Source organism: Chlorocebus sabaeus, chromosome 13 (genome assembly GCF_047675955.1).
Source record: "Chlorocebus sabaeus isolate Y175 chromosome 13, mChlSab1.0.hap1, whole genome shotgun sequence".
NCBI lineage: Eukaryota > Metazoa > Chordata > Mammalia > Primates > Cercopithecidae > Chlorocebus > Chlorocebus sabaeus.
In genome coordinates this window covers 33,928,102-33,953,359 of record NC_132916.1, presented here as the reverse complement: position 1 = coordinate 33,953,359, position 25,258 = coordinate 33,928,102, and the positions used below count along the sequence as shown (strand labels likewise).

Sequence of the window (25,258 nt, the reverse complement as noted above, 5' to 3'; positions counted from 1 at the left end):
ATCTCCTACAACAGGCTGTTAGCTCGAGGTAGGAGCTGTATCTGGAACTGCCTTGGTGCATAGGAAACTCTCAAAAATACTTGGTAAATGACTGACTATAAGGTGTGAGAAACGGACCCAGTTTCAGTTTTCTGCGTATGGCTAGCCAGTTTTCCCAGCACCATTTATTAAATAGGGAATCCTTTTCCCATTGCTTGTTTTTGTCAGGTTTGTCAAAGATCAGATGGTTGCAGATGTGTGGTGTTATTGCTGAGGCCTCTGTTCTGTTCCATTGGTCTATATCTCTGTTTTGGTACCAGTAACATGCTGTTTTGGTTACTGTAGCCTTGTAGTATGGTTTGAAGTCAGGTAGCATGACGTCTCCAGCTTTGTTCTTTTTGCGTAGGATTGTCTTGGCTACATGGGCTCTTTTTTGGTTCCATACGAAATATAAAGTAATTTTTTCTAATTCTGTGAAGAAAGTCAATGGTAGCTTGATGGGGATGGCATTGAATCTATAAATTACTTCCTTACACCTTACACCAAAATTAAGTCGATGAATTAAAGATTTAAATGTAAGACCTAATACCATAAAAACCCTAGAAGAAAACCTAGGCAATACCATTCAGGACATAGGCATGGGCAAAGACTTCATGACTAAAACACCAAAAGCAACGGCAACAAAAGCCAAAATTGACAAATGGGATCTAATTAAACTAAAGAGTTTCTGCACAGTAAAAGAAACTAACATCAGAGTGAACAGGCAATCTACAGAATGGGAGAACATTGTAGAATCTCTCCATCTCAAAAAGGTCTAATATCCAGAATCTACAAGGAACTTAAATTTACAAGAAAAAAACAACCCCATCAAAAAGTAGGCGAAGGATATGAACAGACACTTCTCAAAAGAAGACATTAATATGTGGCCAACAAACACATGAAAAAAGGCTCATCATCACTGGTCAATAGAGAAATGCAAATCAAAACCACAATGAGATACCATCTCATGCCAGTTAGAATGGTGATCATTTAAAAGTCAGGAAACAAGATGCTAGAGAGGATGTGGAAAAATAGGAACGCTTTTACACTGTTGCTGAGAGTGTAAATTAGTTCAACCATTTTGGAAGACAGTGTGGCAATTCCTCAAGGATCAAGAACCAGAAATACCATTTGACCCAGCAATCCCATTACTGGGTATATACCCAAAGGATTATAAATCATTCCACTATAAAGACACATGCACATATATGTTTATTGCAACACTATTCACAATAGCAAAGACTTGGAACCAACCCAAATACCCATCAACGATAGGCTGGATAAAGAAAATGCAGCACATATACAACACGGAATACTATGCAGCCACAAAAAAGGATGAGTTCATGTCCTTTGCAGGGACATGGATGAAGCTGGAAACCATCATTCTCAGTAAACTAACACAGGAACAGGAAATCAAAAACTGCATGTTCTCACTCATAAGTGGGAACTGAACAATGAGAACACATGGACACAGGGAGGGGAACATCACACACTGGGGTCTGTCGGGGGGTGGGGGGATAGGGGAAGGATAGCATTAGGAGAAACACCTAATGTAGATGAAGGGTTAATGGGTGCAGCAAACCACCACAGCACACGCATACCTATGTAACAAACCTGCACGTTCTGCACATATATCCGAGAACTTAAAGTATAATAAAAAATAAATAAATAAAAATTAATGACTCACTAAATGGACACAGGGTCACAGGCTTCCTTGGTTTTTTAGTAAATTCATTTACATTTATTAACCAACCTCTCAGAATAACCTCAGACAGTACTAGATGCTTGGGCACCACCACGAGCACATGATGTAACAACGCCCTTGCATTTCATACTCTCAGGGTCTTCTTGGCTTCTGACTGAGAGTCTTTCAATTCACTTGGCTGCAACAGATGCAGATAAAACTTATTGTGTGATCTCCCTGCCTCCTATTCTCAGCCTTTGACCTGTATGCCCATTCATATAGATAGATACGCTGACTAGTCCATGTACTCTGCCAAGAAAGCAGGGAACTATGAGGCTAATACCACCTTGTCTGGGCTTCTCACAAGCCCACCTGATCCCTGAGAAACAACAGTACCCTAGTTTATGAATCTAGCCTTTTGATCTTATTATTATAAATTAATTTGCCCAGGGGAGCTTATGGATTTTCAAGGGAGCTGACTGTAAAGTTGAGGCTGTGACAGTTTGATTTTCATGCTGCTTTCTCCAGGTTGTCCTGGCAACTAAGGCAGAAGTTTCACCTACATCTAATTCACACAAGGAAATCAGGACACAATGATTTCCTGATATACTGAATCACTCTACTCCCTTAGAGAAACACTACTGATTTTTTTCAGCCATGCAGAGAAGAAGCCACATGGAACCTGAGGCCAAAGAAAAGTGACTCAGCTCAGACACAGTGAGCTGTCCCAGTATAATAATCTGCACGTCTCTCCACTAGGGAGAGGGAAAGCATGGCTTGTTAACCCCCTCTGTGTTGAGGAAGAGGCTTCCCAGAGTGTCTGAATCTCATAACCAAACAGATGAGCACATCATACCTTCACCAAATTCAAGATGATGATGGGAGAGCCAAACCTCTGAAACATCTGGTCAAAGTGAAGGGCAGCCACATGTGCAAATGGATCTGCCTGATCCACTAAGAAGGAAAAAAGATGAAAAAGCACCTGAATGAAAATTGCAAAGCAAAAATAAAAGAAGCATAGGGTTGTTTTTTTTTAAAGAAATGCAATTTGACTAATCTTTCAATAGTTTCACTTCCCAGATTCTTCTTAAGGTGCTCACTAGACACTTATTCATCATGTATTTATTACACTTGAATGATTCTTACATTTCTGAAGCAAAATAAAAATAATTTACTAACAGTCAAAATTAAATATAAATTTATTACATAAGAAAAACAGAAATTCCTCTTCTAAATTAACTACCTTCCAGGACTAAAACCTCGTGAAAACCTAAGTATTTATGAGGTTTCTGTGACAACAGTTCACTATCTCTAAATGTAAGGACAGGAGTTATTATTAAAAACATGGCTCCACGCACATGTAATAGGTGGTTTAGGCATCATAGTTGAAATGTCCTGAGACCAGTATAAGGGCACAGATCCTCTAACTTGTACGTAAGAAGAATAACTTCCTGCAGTGAAAGACATCACAGAAGCATCGCAAAGTATTTGTTCAGTCTCCACTTCATTTGCAACATCACCCTGAAAAGAAAGGTGCATTGAAAAATACATTATGTTCTTAGAAATGTTTAATGAAATAACTTTCAATGAAGTTATAATTCCTATTCTTTGAAAGTTTTGAGAGGTAAACATTGATCAATATTCAATATGCACATTAGAAAAGCAAAACCATTAAAATATAATAAAGAAGGCAATTAAAAGTAACAGAGAATAGACTAGGAAAAAACCAAATTAATCTCTAATAATATAAGTCAGATAGGAAACAGCTGGTTTAAATAAATGCGAGAGAGGGAAAGAAACGACAATTACACGAAATTACACAGGAGATAAGGAAGACTAGAAGAATATCAAAATTCAATTCTGACAACCAAAATGACATAAAAGAACAAAAGAGTGAGATTCATATAAGGCCTGATGGACAAAAGGAAAAAATAGGGTTTTGAGGTACTTATAGAAGTATATAAGGACATAATAAAGAATAATTTCAGAGGCAGTAATAACATGTCTGATTATCCTTTGAATATTCAAAAGTAAATAATATAGTTGCAAAATCCTGATATTTTAAAGCATCAGCTGTAACTATTTTCATTTTTGATATACTTTTAAGAACAATGTTGCTATTTTAAGCCAGGATCAAAATCCAATGCCTCACTCAATCTGTCTACTGAATCACACATCCACTCAAGACTCAAGTTGTCTATTGCAAACAGAGACGGAGCATTCAAAGGAGAGAACACAGCTGATGGAAGGATGGCTGCATTTTTGCTGTTGTTATTTTCTAACGGTGAACAGAAAAAGGAGTCTGGGCAAAAAAGACGAAGAGGGCAAAGGTTTCCCGTACCTTGCTCCACTTCATCTTCTTATCAAGAATTGACTTCCCATGATGAGTGCTGCCTTCTACTTGGGTGGAGGTGCTTTGCTATTTTTGTCTCTACATTAAACACGTACCACATATTATAGAAATGGCTCACCCTCCACAACATTAGACATTTTATAATTCCTCAAAGCACTGCATAACTCTAAGATGGCTGACTTTTCAGAACATCTGTTTATTAGTCATACTTCTCACATGTTTCAGATGCACTGGAGTATTAATTATTGTCAGCCCCCCACATCCATGGGTTCCCTCCACAGTCAACCAATCTCAGATAGAAAATGTAGTTAGGCCTACAACAGTTGCATCTGAACTGAACACGTGCAGATCTTTTTTACTGTCGTTATTCCCTTAACGATATAGTAATAGAACTATTTGCATAGCATTTACATCTTATTAGATATTAGAAGTAATCTAGAGATGACTTAAAGTATACAGATGAGTGTACATAGGTTACATGCAAACACTAGGCCATATTATATGAGAGACTTCAGCATTTGTGGATTTTGGATGGGAAGGGGGTTCCTAGAACCAATCCCTTGTTGATACCAAAGGGCAACTGTAATCTCTTGATAACATCCCAAACTAAGAAATTTCATGTTTTAAAATTTCACTGTGCTTCTACATCAGCAAAGCTGATACCAAAGTTTAAAGTTCAGTGAAGATACTGTTTGTCATCTTACCTCACAGTTTGCACCTCTTTTAAGAAAACGGGTGCCAGCAAATTTACTGGATCTTCTAGCTATTAGAGTGACATACACTGGTCGTCCATAGATCAACAGCTCTTAGAAAGCAGGTTAAGGTTGTTTAGCATTCATGACTGTCACATAAGACCAATAGAGTCATTATACCTTATATACACATTTAGATACAGCTAGTCCAATGGCTTAAAGAACACCAAAAGCTCCACCCAAGAATGGAACAGCACTGGATCTAATGGTTTCTTCAGAATTGCAGTTCAGCTACAAAGGGAAGGCAACATCCAACCTAACTAAGGAGTGCTTTCCATAAATTTCAGAGGAAATGGTAAGCAGGTGTACAGTTACTGGTCAAGGGAAGCCCTATGGCTAAGTAAAGGATATAAACAAGTAATGTAAACAGCTAATCCTTCTGATATGCTTTGGCTCTGTGTCCCCAGCCAAATCTCATTTTGAATTGTAATCCCCATGTGTCAGGGAAGAGTCTGGTGGAAGGTGATTGCAACATGGAGGCAGACTTCCCCCTTGCTGTTTTTGTGATAGTGAGTTCTCACAAGATCTGGTTGTTTGCAAGTGTGTGGCACTTCCCCCTTCACTCGCTCCCTCCCCTGCTCTGCCATTGTGAAGATGTGCGTGCTTCCCCTTCACCTTCTACCATGATTGTAAGTTTCCTGAGGCCTCCCAGTCAGGCTTCCTATTAAGCCTACACTCAATTAAACCTCTTTTCTTCATAAATTACCCAGTTTCAGGTAGTTCTTCATAGCTGTGTGAGAATGGACTAATACACCTCCCTTAGTCTTCCAAGATCATACACCTCTCAAAGAGAACATGTGCCATCTAATAGGTTGTTTAATTATGAGTAATATGTAACACTGAGGATATAACTGAGTATAAGACTCTAAAAGCAGTCAAAATTTGTCACCTACCTGCAAATCCTGAACACTGAATAATTTATTGTGAACTGCTTAACCAATATACAGCTTATCAGTTATGTCACCTTACTTAACTTTCTGAGCCAAGTCTCATCTTCTATAAAATGGAGTAACAATAAAGTAACCAAAGCTGGTCAGGAGGACTAGGTGAAATAATGTGTGTACAACTAGTGCCTGGTCTGTAGTATTCAGAAGCTACTGTTATCAAAAGCTACTCTATCTCATCTAGACTTCCAGAATTCATTAAATGCTTGATAACCAGGAGACTAGATTCATTGTTTAAACTTATGAGCTTCAAAATGATCATCTATGATGGTGCTCCCTATTTTAAAAAACAAACATTTATGATGTTTAATATGCGCCAGGCCCCAAGTTAGCTCTTGGAAACACAAAACAGCTTAGAGCTATCTTTTAGGAACTACCTTTAGAAATTGTAGCACATTCTTTTTGGTATCCTTGGTGGTGAAAAACCTGTGTTCTTCCCAGGCAGAATTTACTTTTGGAAAGAGACAAAAGTAATTCAGGATCAAATCTCATTATGCAGTAATGATCAACAAGATAATACCACTCACTGGTTGAAAGTGATTACAAAGTAATGAGCCTGATTTTCAAGTGTAGCACATAAATCTCACTGATCTTTGTTTCAAAATCCCTCTGTGCTTTTATCTAGCCTTTCGTCCCCCTCACAGAAGGCAGTCCTGCTGCTCTTCAAGGGTAACCTCACCAGCTGTGCCCTTGGCACCACTCCTCTCAAATGCTCCTGGTGCAAGAAAGCATAATAATGGTCAGTCGCATTCACCCACTTAATAGTCTCAAAGAAACCACTCCTTTAAAGGGTTTTTTTTGTACATTATTATTATCATTTTAATATAGATCTGTAACTTCAGTTCCAAGTACCAAGGGGGGCCAGGGCTGGCCTGAGTGGGGCCTCACAGTGCGCTGGACAAAGTGACCGGTTTTTCTCCATAAATAAGACAAAGAAACCCTGGGGATCTGGAGAAGGATCTGAGGCCATTAAACTGCAAATTCCAACTGAAAACAAAGAAGCAAAAGTTTCTTTTTTGGTTCTTTTAAATGTCTAAAGAGAATAAAATTAAGAAAAATACAAATCCATTACAAACACTTCTTATCTGTGGGGGAAAAAGGTACAAACGTCTTTTTCTTTAAAAGCCTAACACAGTAGAAAACATGCTGAATGCAAAAATGCCCTATGTGATCTCGACAAGTGATAGAAAAAATCAAATCACCACTTCTAGATGGTATATGCTACCTTCTTAAACCCCATAACTGCACTTTATTAAAAGGCTTCAATGTAGCTACAAATTAATGAGACATGAAGCTACTTAAGGAAATAAAAGTTTTTATAAAATTGAACTCATCAGCTTAACCCAAGGCTGAACCTACTTCTCTTTAATCTATTTTGCCCCCTTGCCTGGACTACTGCCATCTTTTCCTAACTCATGTTCCTTGTTCTAGTTTCACTTTACTTATTCCAGCTTGAAAATGGTTGTCAACTCAAGCCTCCTAAATACTGCTTTGCAAATGTCATTCTCCCGTACAAAACCTTTCAAAAGTTCTAGCACCAAACCCAAAGTCCTCAGCTTGACCACCAAGGAAATCTGGTGACTGGCAATCTGACTCCCACATACCAATCTCCTTCCCACTATATCCTACCTCCTGGGAGGTTTTTTTTTTTTTTTTTTTTTTAATTATACTTTAAGTTCTAGGGTACATGTGCATAACATGCAGGTTTGTTACATATGTATACTTGTGCCATGTTGGTGTGCTGCATCCATCAACTCGTCAGCACCCATCAACTCGTCATTTACATCAGGTATAACTCCCAATGCAATCCCTCCCCCCTCCCCCCTCCTAATGATAGGCCCCGGTGTGTGATGTTCCCCTTCCCGAGTCCAAGTGATCTCATTGTTCAGTTCCCATCTATGAGTGAGAACATGCGGTGTTTGGTTTTCTGTTCTTGTGATAGTTTGCTGAGAATGATGGTTTCCAGCTGCATCCATGTCCCTACAAAGGACACAAACTCATCCTTTCTTATGGCTGCATAGTATTCCATGGTGTATATGTGCCACATTTTCTTAATCCAGTCTGTCACTGATGGACATTTGGGTTGATTCCAAGTCTTTGCTATTGTGAATAGTGCCGCAATAAACATACGTGTGCATGTGTCTTTATAGCAGCATGATTTATAATCCTTTGGGTATATACCCAGTAATGGGATGGCTGGGTCATATGGTACATCTAGTTCTAGATCCTTGAGGAATCGCCATACTGTTTTCCATAGGGAGTTTTATTCACAAGCCATGAGAACACTCCTATGTGTTTTTCCTCTTCTACACACACAGTGTTTCCCAGGCTGTGATGTCTCTCTCTGCTTGGACTGCTGATCTCTCTCGCTACTAAGGCACTGACTTTTGTTTAGGGCCCAGGCCAAGTTCAACTATTCCCATGGGCCTGTCCCATCCTCTCCAACTGTCAGTAATTCTCCTCCTTCTCCCAGATAAACATGACACTTACTACCTATATTGCATTACATTTTCTTCCTTGTTATTTATTCATCTTTCTGGGTATATAACAGGCCTGTTCAAATAGTCTGCATTCTTATTTGTATTTCTACTACATAGTATCACGGGCAGGTTTTCCTGTTGGGGTGCAGAGTGGTATTATAATCACATAATTCATATGTAGCTGTCTACAAATTGATACATCATAAGTTTAGTAATATGTATCTTACTTTTTTATCAAAAAGGATACTTGACTGCCCACAGAATCCATGAATAATATACAAAAGCCAGTCACGATGCACAGTATTTTTAATTATATCCAGAAGTTCACCATTCCATACATATTTCATATAAGGCTCACTACAGATGCCAAATACCCCTGAAAAATAAAAGTCTGTATCAGTCCATAAATACATAAAATATTTTGTATCAATTAAAAAAAAGGTTGGTATCAGAAAGATATGGAAATTGGCTGACATTCAACTCATTTTAAAGTTAACTTCTGTTTTTAACTTCAAAGTAACATGCTTGGTTAACAGCATTGCCATTTGCAGTGGATATCATTCCTATCATGTCCAGAACATTGTGTTGATTCTGTAAAAAGTCAAAGAAATCCCTTTTCTGACTTGTGAGAGTTCTTAACTTCAGAGAAAAGAAAATGACAAGGAAATTGAGGGCATGTTACAAATATATAAAGACAAGAGGTGGTGCGAAGTAGCGGTTGAGCACATGACTACGGAGTCAAAGTTCCTGGATCCAAATCCTGGCTCTGCCTCTCATTAGCAGGGTGACAGGCACGATCAAGAGTGTTACTTACCCAGTGCGGCGCCTCTGCTTCCTCACCTGTACCACATGGTTGTTGTAAGGATGAAATGAATTAATAATGCACATAAGGGGCCTATAATAAGCCTGGTGTATTACAAATACTTCCAATACATGGTGTTTGTTATTATGTCAGGCCTTTTCTCTACAAATAAATTAATTTCATCAAACATAATTTTAGCATATCCAGATAAATGTATTAAAACAGCAATGAGTTTTACAAAACTTACATGAAGTGAAAAATTAAAACTATGTTTATAAGATAATAGCTTAAAAGACTGTAACAGTTCTGAATAGCAGTTAATAAAGACCATTTTTTTCCTCAAAACATGATTTGTTAAGAGTATTTGTTTATACACTATACTACACTTAGGTTTGATTCATAAAAACTAAACTTTCTCTGCCCTTTCAATGCATTACACAAGATAATTAATAATAAAGACATCGATAGGAGTCCTGTTTTGTCACTTACTCTGTGACTTTAGGCAAGTTACTTAATGTCTTTGGATTTCAACTTTCTAAACTAGAAAATGATGTTAATACTACTCACCTCAAAGATATTGTTCAGGTTAAATAATACATGCAAAGTATCTGACATGCAGTACAGATTATTTTAAAAATTTACTGCTTTCCTTTTCAACCTACTTCCATACCTTCTACCCTCACTCCCTGTTTCTTATCAGTTTACCCCTGTGTGATAAGAGAAGAATCTCACCTTCGACAAAGATGTATGCATGCTAATCACCAGAAACTGTGAATATGAACTGTTATATTACATGGCAAGAAGAAATTAAAGCTGAAGATGAAGTTAAGGCTCCTAATCAGGACCTTGAGATGGGGAAATTATTCTGCATTTTCTAAGTGGGTCCAATGTAATCACAGGTCCTTGTAAGTCAAAGAGGAAAACAGGAGTGTGAGTGTCAGGTAATGTAATGTAGCCTTAAAGATGGAAGGGAGCCATGAGCCAGGGGATGAACGCAGCCCCCAGAAGATGGAAAGGGCAAGAAAACTGATTCTCCCCGGGAGCCTCCTGCTGACATGCTAATTTTAGCTCACTGACACCCACTGTGGACTTCTGCCTTCTGTAAGATGATAAATGTACATTGTTTTAGCAACTAAGCTAGGTAATCTGTCACAGCAACAAGAATAAACTAATACACCCAATTATTCATATCTGTCAAGTAGAATTGCTCCAGAGATGACAAAAAATTAAGTAGCACTGGAGGCTTAATTCAGATCCCAGAACAGATATTCAAATTCAGATTTTGGATGGCATTTGGGGCAAATTCAGAGATACTTTCAGTTTTTGCATTACAAATTGTGATATTCAGAAGTGTTGCAAGCAAATATTCAAACACACTAGCTGTCTTGCCCTCTATCTGTCTCTAGTGGTATGGGTTACCACCAGAGTGTCTGAACCAGGGCAAATGTATGTGATCTAATGATCTGGGAGTAGGGAGGGTGCACTGGGTTTCACCTTAGCTCAAGTGATAATCAATCAAGTAAACTAACAAGAGTCAAGGGGAATGCCAGGGATAAATTCAGTTTAAGTAACAGCCTAAACCATTTTAGAGTGGATCACAACCTTTGGCAAACCATTAACAGAACACAGCCTCTTTTTGAGAGTGCTGCAAGGGCAAATCTTCCGGGACTACTTTAGATTAGATTCTACCTCTGCATCCACATGTTCATCACTATCATTGAAGTTGCACAGAGCAAGGAACCCAAAGACACTATTGACTTACTTTCCACAGTCAGTTGAACACAGCTAAAGTGTCTTAACTATTGAAATGATTCCCTTACAACATTCACATTGGCAATGCCTCTAGCTTTAGAGTGCTAGACCAACCCAAGAATCTGGCAATAAAGGTACTGTGTGACTAGTTTAGTCCAGGATCTCAGGGGCACTCTGGGTGAGGCACTGAGTGGCCCTACAGTGTCTTATAGCAGTCCTGCGGAGGCAAGACCTACACAGGACTGATGGGTCAAGCTGGGACCGATCAAAGTAATAACGACCACTGACCTGCTGCACTGATTCCTTGACATGGCCGTATGATCTTCATTTCCAGGCCTCTGTTCCCTACTTAGTCTTTAATTCTATAAAACTAGCATTATACCTACTAAGCAGAGTTTTTATGAGGATTAGCGATATTACATGTAAATGTCTAGCACATAATAGGCAACCCATGGTAACTCTTTTTCAAAACTCAGACCATAACAAACTGGTCTCTGTCAAGGAAAATAAGGAGTCTGTATTATCTAATATATTTTTTTAAATCCATGTAAACTTCACCTCTGCACACCATGTAAAAGTCTACACTTGAATGTATTCAATAAAAAGTACATGAATAATTACTAGAAAATGTCAGCATACAATTTTGTGGCTGGCCTACAAATGAAATTACATGGTGATTAATATCTCTATAAAAATGAATTGGTCAACTTCACATATCCAAAACAACCCCACGTAAGGACAAACAGCAAAGAGGGGTGGACAAATATGAGGGAAATGTGAGTGAATTTAATAAGATGTCACTTCATGGATACCACATTAATATACATTAGATATGCCAAGACCACCTACCGCTTCCACCTTGTGTAATTAATCCTTCATCTTCAAAGATGTCAAAGCTCTCTTGGCGATTCTGGGTCGTTTCTGACTTTAACATCTCCAGGGGCATTCGCAAGACAGTGAGATTATATTGAAGTGAGTGGGACAAATCATAGCTGTAACTGAGAACAGAATTGAAACTTAATAAGAATTACAAAAGCAAAGCATATTTCAAGGTCTTGGCTCCCATACAGAATTAAAATCTGTGAACTAAATTACTTAACACCTGTTACTTTATTTGGAAGCAATGCTATTCAAATAAGCACTGTAAAACACAGCAAAATATAAATGTAATTGGAAATAACAACCTCACTGCATGACGAGGCATCTGCATGACTGGAAATATACAATACAATGTCAGTAACCTACATTCTTTGATGACGAGGCATCTGCATGACTGGAAATATACAATACAATGTCAGTAACCTACATTCTTTGATTTGTACAATGCATATTTTTTGCTTCATACTAAAATCAGTCTAAGTTCATGGTCTTTCATACCTTCTATGAATCTGTATGGGGTTTTACAGATCTACAATATCCACTGCAATACTGCATAGTTCTGTATCCTAGTTTACCCAACAGCAAAAATAATTCTATTAATTATTAATGGTGGTATCATAACTGACTTTGTAAAACAGAAATAAGCAAATAATATAGACCATGACAGTGAAACATGTTTTAGAAGAGTAAAAGGCATTTCAAAAATATGACTGTCTCTGTGCAAATTAAATTTCATTACAATTTTGATTTCACATAATACTTTTTAAATAAGCATCTCTAGCACTCTATATATATAGCTAGAGATATTTTTAAAGTATCTACATATAAAAATATACAAATATATTTATACTCTATATTTCTAGAGTATTTATATATGCATACTGTATATAAATATCCATATATAAATATCCATATATACATAGAGTGCATATATATACTATACATATGTATGTATAGTGTGTGTGTATATATATTTCTTACGTGTGAGGGGGGCTTCCAGCTTTTACTGGAAATTCTAAAGAAGACTAGCTATATACTTTTAGCACAGAATTTCAGAAGGTATTTTGAATACTTTATACAAATTTGTTTTTAAAGTATTTTAGTCATATTTTAAAATGGTTACAATTCCGTCTGGAGAATCACACACATTATTTTAATTATCATTTCTTTATATAATTTGATTGAAATTGATTTGTTTCATCTGTGAAATTCAATTGTATCACATTTGCTTGATGGATCCATTCATTTTAACATCTACTCTCAAAGGGATAAAGCTATATTAAGAAGTTGGTTTCTGATTTTTAACAATCAATTCTTTCTATTTAAAACAATCCCTTTATTCTAGAGATTCTTAAAAACATATTGTAACCTTTTTAAAAGCCTACTTATGAGGCACAAAAACTTTAACCTACATGTATTTACTTATAGAATGATTTGATCACAACTCAGTATAAAAATACAGACAAAATTGAGAAATATGAAGCAGAAGAAGGCCATTTCTAATAATAGCACTGAGCTTCAGTAATAAGTCACAAACACTACAAAGTTAGGCATAAAGACTGAAAACTAGAAGATGGCAAAAAATACAATGGAAATATACATTAAATAAATGTTTGTGGAAGTAAATACTATTTCTTTAGGAGCCCTTCGCTCCACTTCTGTTAAAATAATCAGCTTCCTTCAGGTTTGCATCGATAAAGACATAATTCACCCCATGTAGTAGACATGTTTTTGTTTCATAAAGAAACGGTTAACTACATTAATAATTTAAAATAATTTTTTAATGCAAAGCACCCTATCAGTAGTATATAACACCAACAGCTACAAATGCTCTAGGTCCTCCTTTAGTCCTTATGACTCAGGCCCTCACTGTGTTCTATTTTCAGTCTGGATATCATAGCTGATAGAATTTTCCATCTATCACAACAATTGTATCTATCAGGCCCACATACTGGTCACATCAATGGTAGTAAAATACTTATCATGATGTTGTAATAATTTACTTGACTGTTCTTCAGTTATCAGTATTTGGGATGTCCCTGGACTATTTGGTTTGCTTGTCTGGGCTATTATAAATAGAGAAGCTATAAATGTCTCTTTACCAATGGAGATTTGTATTTTTGCTCCTGGTTATTTTCTTAGGACATATTTTCATATACGTTCAATGCTATATTCCTTCTCAGGAAACTGTTAATTTACAATGCCACCAGCAGTACATCAGTATTGCAACAGTTCTTCCTACTTTTAACTTATTTTTACCTAATTTTGCCAGATTATTTACTAAAAGTTGAACCATGAAATTGTTGCAACTCTGTATTAGAGGCTGACTGTAAATTTCATTTTTGTAATTTAAGATTACAAAATCAGAATATTTCTTTAAAATACATTAAGTCCTACCTAAAACAAAGATGATTTTTTATTATGAGAATAAACATCCTTTAATTTATCCATTTGGATTTTCAAATATAAGATTTTTAAAAGGAAGAAACAGCTATATTTTAATGCTTTTACATAAAACAAGTTGACTAAAAAGAAACAGAAGTACTACTATGTTCTCATTCTGTTTTTACCTACTGGAAAATAATATAAAAGTTTATGTTACTGATAGGAGCAAAACTAACCTCAAACTTACCTGAAGTAAAAATTGCTAGATAGGTCCACATTTTGAAATATTCGTAGATACCTAAAAAAAAACAAAGTGTATTTTATTTGTCCAATACTATTATTTCTCACAGTTTAACATACGTACATTTATATTTGTAAATATGCTCTTAAAGCTGAGGAATTCAAGCCATATCCAGAATAGGGATTACATCTGAAGCAATTCTAGGTCTGTTGATCATCCCTTTGGAAACCTTTAACTTTATAGTTTGTTCCTTATCACTGATTATGCCAGTGAGAGGCAAAGTCATGCATCTACATGTGTGGGGCACAGCAGACTTTGGGTAAGACAGAAGTAAATGCTGTTTTTGCTTTTACAATGTGCTTTGCAAATGCTTCGAGGATGGAGAAAGGAGAGCAACAACAACAAGCACAACGTGGGTCACCACAATTTTAAGTTGCTAAGTTTTTACACCAGAAAAGGTATAAAATAAAATGTTCACATTTCTGTCTCTCAGGACTAATAAATGTTCACATTTTTAAATATCTATTTTGACCTTTTTAAGATAAATAACAAACAACTTAAAAAGTTAACGTTCCCTTTAGACTTCCCCAGTCCTGTTCTGTCGCTCCAAATGCAACCATTTTCCTGTCACTGATATGAATCCTTCCAGTCCACCCATCTCTTTACTTTTATCACATTAGAGCCATCTTTAAATAATACATAGCATTATATTATATATTTAAAATATGTATGCAAATCTTTACAAACTTTGTATACTATCTTACTTTTTTCTCTCATTTTTTGAAATCTAGTTACGTTGAAAGTTATAGATTTAATTTGTTCACTTTAATCAATGTTTGGTTTCCATCATATACAGTCATCCCTCGGTATCTGTGGGGGATTAGTTCCAGGTCCTCCCTCAGATACCAAAATCTGCAGATGCTCAAGTTCCTGATATAAAATGGCATAGTATTTGTACATAACGCACAATACACATCTTCCTGTACACTCTCAATTGCCTCTAGATTACTTATAATACCTAATACAATGTAAGTGCTATATAGTAATTCTATTATTGCCGTACTGTATTGTTTAGGGAATAATGACAGGAAAAATGTCTGTACATGTTCAGTACAGACAATTTTTTTCAAGTATTTTCAAGCTGTGGTTGGTTGAATTCACAGATGTGGAACCCATGGATAAGGAAAGCCAACTACACATGACACACTTTATCCATTGTCTGCTGATAGACCACTAGGTTCTTTCTAGATCTCCACTATAAGATACAATGCTGCCAAGAGCATCCCATGCATGTTTTCCCATACACATGTATAACAGTTTCTCTAGGGCACATATGTGGAAGCAAGAACCACTGTGCACTGCAGATAACGTGCATTTTCAATTTCGCTAAAATTGCCAAAGTGTTCTTCTAAGTGGTTAAAATATCACTCCAACTCATAGTATACAACTCATTTCCCACATCTCTCCTAACATTTGATGACGGCAGATACTCTGATTATTCCCGAACTGACTAATGAGAATAAAAAGGTACCTTTTTAATTTGCATTTCCCAAATTACTAGGTAAGGTTCAGAATCTCCACTGTGAGTTGCCTGTTCCTTTTAACCATTTTTCAGTTAAGTTGCTTTTTTTCTCACTGATTTGTAGAAATTCTTCCCACATTCTAAATAATAATCATCGTTACGTTACAAATATCTACTTTCAGACTGCTGCTTGTTTCCTAAAATTTGTCTAAATACATTTTGAATATTTATAGTATCAAATATAGCATTGTTTGCCTTAGGGTTTATCCATTTGCATTTTGTTTGTAAAATCCTTTTCCATACCAGGATTATAAAAATATTACCTTTCTTTTCTTAAAATTATCTTCGTACTTCTGGAATTGCTTCCTGAATATTATCAGAGAATGTAATCAAATTTAATTGGAAAACCAACACTATTTATCCCATCTTTCCCCCTAATGACTTGTAATGCTCACTCCATCATATTCCAGTTTGCCACATAAAATGATCTTTTTCTAGGCTTTCTCAACACTGTTCATTGACCCCCATCAATTCCTCCACCACTACTTAGCAGTCTTATTTACTATAGCTTACCACCTGATTATCTTAATTACTATAGGTCTTACCACCTTGTTGACTTTATCCCTTCTTGTTTTTCTTGTTTAAATTGTCTGGACCATGCTTAGATATTTGCTTTTCCATATGACTTTTAAAATCATGTCAAGTTCCATTCTCAAAACATCCTCTTGGAACCTGGATTAATGTTACATTAAATTTAAAAATTGGCCAGGCCCTGTGGCTCATGTCTGTAATCCCAGCACTTTGGGAGGCCGAGGTGGAAGGACTGTTTGAGCCCAGGGGTTCAAAACCTGTCTGGTCAACATAGAAAGATCCTACTTCTGCCAAAAATACAAAAATTAGTCAGGTGTGGTGGCATGTGTCCATAGTCCCAGGTACTGGGGAGGCTGAGGTGGGAGGACCACTTGAGCCCAGGAGTTCAAAGCTGCAGTGAGCCAAGATTGCACCACTGCCCTCTAGCCTGGGTAAGAGCGAGACCTTGTCTCAAGAAAAAATATACATAAAAATTAATTTTGGAGAAAACTAACATCTTTAAGACATCAAGCCTCATCCATGATAAAGGGACATCTCTCCAATTAATTAAGAGATTTTAAAAATATTTTAATAATGTTTTAAGTCTTTTCCATAAGGTTTTGTATGGCTTTTATTATATTTATTGGCAGGTACCTTAAAAATTTTCTAGTTCATTATTGCTAGTGTGTGGAAATATTACTGGTCCTTATATGTCTTACATGTTGATCTTTTCTTTTTTCTTCTTTTAATTTTTTTTTTTTTTTTTTTTTTTGAGGCAGGGTCTCACTCTGTCACCCAGGCTGGAGTACAGTGGCACAAACATGGCTCATTGCAGCCTCAACCTCCTGGGCTCAATCCTCCCACTTCAGCCTCCCAAAATGCTGGGATTACAGGTATGAGCCACCATGCCCAGCCATCTTTTCTTAGTCACCTTACTGAACTCTTTCATCAGTTCTGAGAATTTGTAGATATTCTCAAACTTTCCAAGTAGAAAATGACATTGTTTGCATAATGCCATTAATTTTTCTTTTCAAGCTTTGTGGCATATTTTTCTAGTCTTGTGGCACTGCCTAGGGCCTTCAGTATGCGGCTGAACGTTAGTAGTGACGCCAGATATCTCTGTATTGTTCCTACCTTGATTAAAAGTAATGATTTTGAAGTTTCACTTCTAAGAACAATTTTGGATATAGGTTTTTAATAGGTATCATTTACCAGATTAAGAAAATCTGCTTATATTGCTAGTTTGCTAAAACCTTTTATCACACTGAGTATTGAATTTTGTCAAATATATATTCTGCAAACATTAAGAAGATAATTTTTGCAGCAATATTTTAATGTGGCAAACTGCTCTAGTACATTTTCTAACATTGATAACAATCATGCATTACAGAGATAAACATTATGTATGAAATGTTTAACAGTATTTATTTTATTTTCAAATATTTTGCCAATTATTTTTGCTTAGATGCACTATTGGATAACATAGTCTTATAAGTGTTACAAGTTTTTACTATTTAGTAATATTACTTCAGTTTACCTATAAAAAACTATTAATATAACTGTATCTTATTCTGAATAAATCCATTTACTACATGTTATTACTCATAATTTTGCTCTTTAAAGAGATCCAAATCACTATATACAATAACATAATTTGTATTGCTATTCTTGGCTAAAGTATCATAAAGGTGAGACTTATAAATAACATTAACTTCTTGAACTTTTCCTATCCCTGGATTTGCATGCTCTGGTCATTCTGATTCACTTTTAGTCAATACACCATATAGGCCTTCCTATAAGCTGTATGGGATATAACTTTTTTCAGTTAGTGCAACGCAAAAGTCTACTCTGATAAACTGTACTTATTCTCATCTGAAACCAATTATTTTCTAATAACCCCCCTTCCAAATCATCATCAAAAGCAGCATCACAAGGGCCCAGAAAACCACTGTCTAAGATGGTCTCAAGTAACAGGGCCGCATCACCTTTAAATTTTGGTTCATGTACTGGAACACTATAAAAGTACAGGATATAATTAAAATCTAAACTGTTATCTATCCTAAAAACTTATAAATATTTCTTTGTTCAATTTTAATCTTCATAATATTAAATCAATTCAACCTTTACAATTTTACCAATTTGTTAATAGCTTTTCCCACATTTCCAAGGTTCCAGTAATTCCTCCAAAACTTTTGAACATTTCAGATATACAGAAAAACTGGGGTGGGGGGGGCGGGGGGAAAGTACAATTAACACCAATATGTCCTTCTTCTGAATTCACTTTTAGAGCTCTCTCCTTAAACTCATACACAAACATTATCTCTCTTTAAATATACATTTTATTTTTCTAAACCACTTGACAGTAAGTAGCAGACATCATGACATTTCACTCCTAAATATTTTAGCATGTGCCTATTAAAAACAAGGACAATCTCCTCAGTAACCACAAACCATTATTATCCTCCAAATTTAAATATTGATTCAAGATCACGAGTAGGTAGTCCACATACAAACTGTCCAAATAAAGCCCTTTAGATCTTTGTGTGAGGATGTGTGTACAAGTACATGCACTTTTAACCCAGGATCTGACCAAAATCTGCATTTGGTTGTCATGTCTGTTTTAAAATCTAGAACAGTCCTCTGTTTTTTGTCTTTGATGACTTTAACATTCTTTTAAGAATCTAGGCCAGTTATCTTGCAGAAAGTCTAGTGGTATGTATGTATCTGATTATTTCCCATGCTTAGATTCAAGTTAAATATTTTTAGCAATATTTAACTACTAAAGTAAACTGTGTCCTTCCCATTGAGAGTCAAACAATGTCAGTTTCGTCTCATTATTGGTGATGAGAAGTTTAATTATTTGGATAAGAATGTCTGCCATTTTTTTTCATCATAAAAATACTTACTCCTCTTTGTATATAACAAAGAGATCCATGGAGTTTAAAATGTTGGGACTATGTGATTATTCTGTTCCTCAATAACAACCTCTCACCTAATAGTGTTAGTAGCCATTGCTGATTCTTGCCAATTGCTATAATGGAGGTTTTTAACAGCTCTTGAACAAAAGTTGTAAAATTCTGAGCCAACATTTGATCTTTTTACATAACATTTATAGTATCTAAACTAATTTTATTTTCTACCTGATCTACGACATTAAAAAAAAGTACTTGAGCCTGAGAGGCCAAGGCTATAGCAAGTTATGACCATGACTTCCAGCCTAGGCAACAGGGCAAGACCCTGTCTCCAAATAATAAAAATTTAAAAAAAGGGAGTTACCACCATACATACCTAGCTTCATCAGGATGAGTAACCCGTACAGAATCATTAGGTATATAGATCATATTTGTATCTTCGACCTTATAGATTGCATGACCTCCAATATCCGCCATCTTCCTCCTTTTAGTTATTAACACAATATAATACCCTTCTAAGAACCTGACAAAACCTATGCAACAAAAAAGAAAGAGAAAGATGCTTTATAAACTTAGTAATGGCTTTTAGATGCCTATTTAAAAGGCTAAAGATCTTCGATACATTTCTCACTTTATTATTTCTATGATTCATAGCCATACACATTTTCAGGTGTCTTAGAATTATTCTCTAAGAATATCTATACTGACATTTATCTCACTTAAAAATATTACTCTAAACAAAGCCAAATCATGAGTGATCTCCCATTCACAATTGCTACGAGGAGAATAAAATACCTAGGACTACAACTTACAAGGGGTGTGAAAGACCTCTTCAAGGAGAACTACAAACCACTGCTCAAGGAAATAAGAGAGGACACAAACAAATGAAAAAACATTCTATGCTCATGGATAAGAAGAATCAATATTGTGAAAATGGCCATACTGCCCAAAGTAATTTATAGATTCAATGCTATTCCCATCAAGCTACCATTGATTTTCTTTGCAGAATTAGAAAAAACTACTTTAAATTTCATATGGAACCAAAAAAAGAGCCCGTATAGCCAAGACACCAAGACAATCCTAAGCAAAAAGAACAAAGCTGGAGGCATCACACTACCTGACTTCAAACTATACTACAAGGCTACAGTAACCAAAACAGCATGGTACTGGTACCAAAACAAATATATAGACCAATGGAACAGAACAGAGCCCTCAGAAATAATACCACACATCTACAATCATCTGATTTTTTACAAATCTGACAAAAACAAGCAATGGGGAAAAGATTCTCCATTTAATAAATGGTGCTAGGAAAACTGGCTAGCTATATGCAGAAAACTGAAACTGGACCCCTTCCTTACACCTTACACAAAAATTAACTCAAGATAGATTAAAGATTTAAATGTAAAACCTAAGAACATAAAAACCCTAGAAGAAAACGTAGGCAATACTACTCAAGACATAGGCATGGACAAAGACTTCATGTCTAAAAACACCAAAAGTAATGGCAACAAAAGCCAAAATTGACAAATGGGATCTAATTAAACTAAAGAGTTTCTGCATAGCAAAAGAAACTATCATCAGAGTGAACAGGCAACCTACAGAATGGGAGAAAATTGTTACAATCTATCCATCCCACAAAGGGCTAATATTCAGAATCTACAAGGAACTTAAATTTACAAGAAAAAAACAACCCCATCAAAAAGTGAGCAAAGGATAAGAAAAGGCACTTCTCAAAAGAAGACATTTATGCGACCAACAAATATATGAAAAAAAGCTCATCATCACTTGTCATTAAAGAAATGCAAATCAAAACTACAATGAGATACCATCTTACACCAGTTAGAATGGCGATCATTTAAAAGTCAGGAAACAACAGATGCTGGAGAGGATGCAGAGAAACAGAAACGCTTTTACACTGCTGGTGGGAGTGTAAATTAGTTCAACCATTGTGGAAGACAGTGTGGTGATTCCTCAAGAACCTAGAACCAGAAATACCATTTGACCCAGCAATCCCATTACCGGGTATATACCCAAAGGATTATAAATCATCCTACTATAAAGACACATGCACACATATGTTTACTGCAGCACCATTTACAATAGCAAAAACTTGGAACCAACTCAAATGCTCATCAATGATAGACTGGAAAAAGAAAATGTGGCACATATACACCATGGAATACTATGCAGCCATAAAAAAGAATGAGTTCATGTCCTTTGCAGGGACATGGATGAAGCAGGAAACCATCATTCTCAGCAAACTAACACAGAAACAGAAAGCCAAATACCACATGTTCTCACTCATAAGTGGGAACTGAACAACAAGAACACATAGACACAGGGAGGGGAACATCACACACCAGGGCCTGTCGGGGGATGGGAGCAAGGGGAGGAAGAGCATTAGGACAAATACCTGATGCATGCAGGGCTTAAAACCTAGATGGTGGGTTGATAGGTACAGCAAACCACTATAGCACATGTATACCTATGTAAGAAACCTGCACATTCTGCACATGTATCCCAGAATTTAAAGTAAAAAAAAAAAAAAAAAAAATTAAACAATTTAATTCATTCATTCCTTTTAGTCTCACTGCAAATAGGACAGAAGTGCCTTAAGCAAAAATGGATATAAGATTAAGAGGAGTTGTTGTTCCATGGGTACAGAGCTTTAGTTTTGCATAGATGAAAAAATTCTCAAGATCTGTTGCACAAGATGCATATAGTTAACACTGTTGTACTGTGCACTTAAAAATGATTGTGATGGCAAATTCTGTTTTTTACCAAAATTAAATACACACACACACAGATTATAAAAATGAAGAAGAAATTACAGTAAAGGAAATAATGTTTAAAAACACAGTAAGATGAGTCTAAGAATAAAAGTTGTACATAAGAATGAATCTTAAGATCCTATGTACTATTCCCCACACTTGGCTCTCCATTTTCTAATAGATAATGCAAAGAGGAACACATATCCAATTATACCACGCACAGTGGCTGAAAGATAAAAACCAAACCACTACTTGGAGAAGCTATGGTAGTTCCAAGAACTGGGAGACAATTCCAGAGTGAATCCTCACAAAAAGGTATGTGCTGTAGAGAACAACCTCAGAAGAATTCTCCAGCAATGTCAAGGACACATTTCTCAATGCTGTTTCATATGCCAAGGCACAATTCAATAAATGTCATTCTTTACAAACTAAAAGAATGCAGCAAGACACACAGCTGAATGGAGGTCTAATTTCATTTGAAGATAAAAATCTAAGTATCTCTGGTTAACAGCTCCCCAAATGTGTTCTCCATGGAATACTAGTTAATGGAATCCCAGTGGGGAGAGGAGTGGCAGTGAGCAAGTAATACTGGACTAAGAAACTTAAAACTCCTGAGAACCTTATAGTACTGTGCTAAAGTACACTGTGAATCTTGATGGGAGATAAAAACCAAGTGCCTTTCCAGATTCGTTTGTTCATGGAATCTCCTCCCGCCCCCTACCTTAAAACAACAACAACAACAACAACAAAAACCAATGGATATACGTTCTGAGGAACATATTTTGGGAAATATTGCCCAAAAGAACAAACTTCATGGACTCTTGATAATTAATGTCAAAAACCAATCTGAGCCAGCTTAAACTAAAAAAGGAATTTATATTAAGGATCCTGAAGCGATGCATGCCACACATGGGAAACAGTGTGACTGGGCCTCAGGAAAAGCCTAGTCAAGATGTGTCTCTGAACATCTACTCCATTCTTCTCTCTGTCCATAGACCAGGCTCCTCCACTTCTCTGGATCACATAGTAGGAAACACAACTGCTGACAGCTCTGGGCTTTCCATCCAAAACCTTCACTGGAAAAAAAAGGACATTTTTATCAAGTTCAATTTCAGAATTCCTGGGAAAGAACTTGGATTGACCCAACTTGGGTCAGGTGTCCAGCCCAGGACCAATCAACTATGGCCAAAGAATAGAATCATGCAGCATTGGAAGCCATTTTATATGATAACTAGGTGGCCTAGATGTGGCCAGGGGACATGGCTCCAGTTCCCTGGAAAGTGAATAGGTTGGGCAAAGAAAACAATACATCAAGTAAATTACATATCCTTCATGCAATCTTCCACAAGTATCATTTCTGATAGTTTAGTTGTTCTTTTTTTTTCATTAAGTTCTAGGGTACATGTGCACAACGTGCAGGTCTGTTAGCATTAGGAGATATACCTAATGTAAATGACGATAGTTTCATTTTTAAATGAATATTGGAGAGCTATAAATAGAGTTATATTTTATGTCAGATCATTAGAACATAGAGGTTCTATATCGGTGACTAAAGATAGAGCCATATACATTAATGTTCAGCAGCATTATATTCTCAGCAACACATTAGTTGCCATACAATCTCGGTCAAAAACTTTCAGGTTCCCTGAACTTTGCTTTGGGAGTTAAAACTAACTTTCTTGGTGGTGGGGAAGAGGGGACACTTCTGAAATAGTAATGCAAGGAGCTCAGAAGACTCTTTCCTAGGAAAACAACCATAACTAGTAAAAATAATAAAAACAAAGGAAAACATTAAAAGTTTCTGGAAACTGCCCAAAGGGCATACAGAAAGTGGAGAAACATTTATCCAAGAAAATCTACTGAATCTTGGTAAGAACAGCAAGTCTGGGGCATTTGGATCACGGCCTGCTCCCCTTCCACACTGCCTCCCAGTTCAGTGTGACAGAATATCTACTCTGGGCAGATGCAGCCAAGAAGACAGGGCTCCTTCCTTTCTCTCCAGCTCCCAGTCTAGGACCACAATTTCTGCTCAGGATGGGTAGGCCACCAGGTTTTCTCATCCCCACCAACTCTGTGTTGTAAAAGCTCTATTCCAGGCAAGCATGGCTAAGGTCTGGGCTCCTTCCTTCAACCGAACACCGACTCACAGGGTGGAGGCTCTACTCCAGGCATGTCAGGCCAAGAACACAAGGTCCCATCCCTGCCCAGCTCACTGGCTCATAGGGCAAACTAGAAACAGTCATATACAGCTGTCTTCTCATCAGAAGCAATGAAAGCCAGAATGAAGAGGGATGACATAAAGTACTTATATATATAAGTTCTAGTTCCAATAATATATATGTATATATAATATACATAATACATATATACACACATATATCCAGAAGAAAATATATATAGTGTGTGTGTATACACACACACACACACACCCCCCCAGAAGAATCTTATATCTAGCTATCTTTCAAAACTAACTTTCTTACACATACATTCTCTCTCTCTCTGTGTGTATGTGTGTGTCTCTCTCTCTCAGTGTTATAGTCTATGAAGTCTAAGCTAAGATCCTGGTGCTCTGAATTTTTGCTCCAGAATTGGCAAATACCTATGATCTATGTCTTGTTATTGTCAGTTGATGAAAAAAGAACTACTAATTGAATACATTAACATGAATGAGTTGAAATCAATAATGGAAAGATGCCTCAAGAATCTTACCGGCCATGCTACTGAGAAAAAAATGCTATTAAAATAATGGAAAATATTTATATTTTAGAAATCCACAAAACACAAAGTGTTTTTTAAAAAAGGTTAGAGACTAGCCAAAAATGACCTCACTAAAGTTGAAGGGCACAGAATGGGAAAGAAAAAAAAAGCTGATGACAACCTCATTAACAGCAACTTAGGAAGTAGTCATCCTTTCAGAAATATAAAACTTACAAAAGTAAGCATTTCAGAAGCAGCACACACACAGAAAAACTGAAAAATGGAATGTAATTGGGATTAAATAATAAATATTTACAAGATAAATTAGTTTTCCTTTTATTCTTGCTGTATATTTATTTTTTAGATAAAATTTCTTACTAATAATAATTTCTCTCAACCTGCATTCCAATTGAATTTTAATTTTATGTTTTTAGCTCCAGGCTATTTATATCATTCTACACTTCCCTTTATAATTTGTGTAAAAATATACTTC

The 25,258-nt window shown here is 36.2% G+C and overlaps 1 protein-coding gene across 7 annotated transcripts in view; it reads right to left on the bottom strand.

Annotated features, from left to right (window-relative positions):
• FIG4 (FIG4 phosphoinositide 5-phosphatase) overlaps positions 1-25,258 on the bottom strand; it is a 128,944-nt gene that overhangs the window by 72,845 nt on the left and 30,841 nt on the right. For all 7 annotated transcript variants that reach the window (XM_073022404.1, XM_008007375.3, XM_073022403.1 and 4 more), the window contains exons 4-10: positions 19,671-19,827; positions 14,297-14,347; positions 11,635-11,783; positions 8,479-8,607; positions 4,760-4,860; positions 3,061-3,223; positions 2,559-2,656 (exon numbers count right to left, since the gene is read on the bottom strand). In XM_073022404.1, coding sequence (XP_072878505.1) covers positions 2,559-2,656; positions 3,061-3,223; positions 4,760-4,860; positions 8,479-8,607; positions 11,635-11,783; positions 14,297-14,347; positions 19,671-19,827 — 848 coding nt within the window. The remainder of the gene's footprint in view (positions 1-2,558; positions 2,657-3,060; positions 3,224-4,759; positions 4,861-8,478; positions 8,608-11,634; positions 11,784-14,296; positions 14,348-19,670; positions 19,828-25,258) is intronic.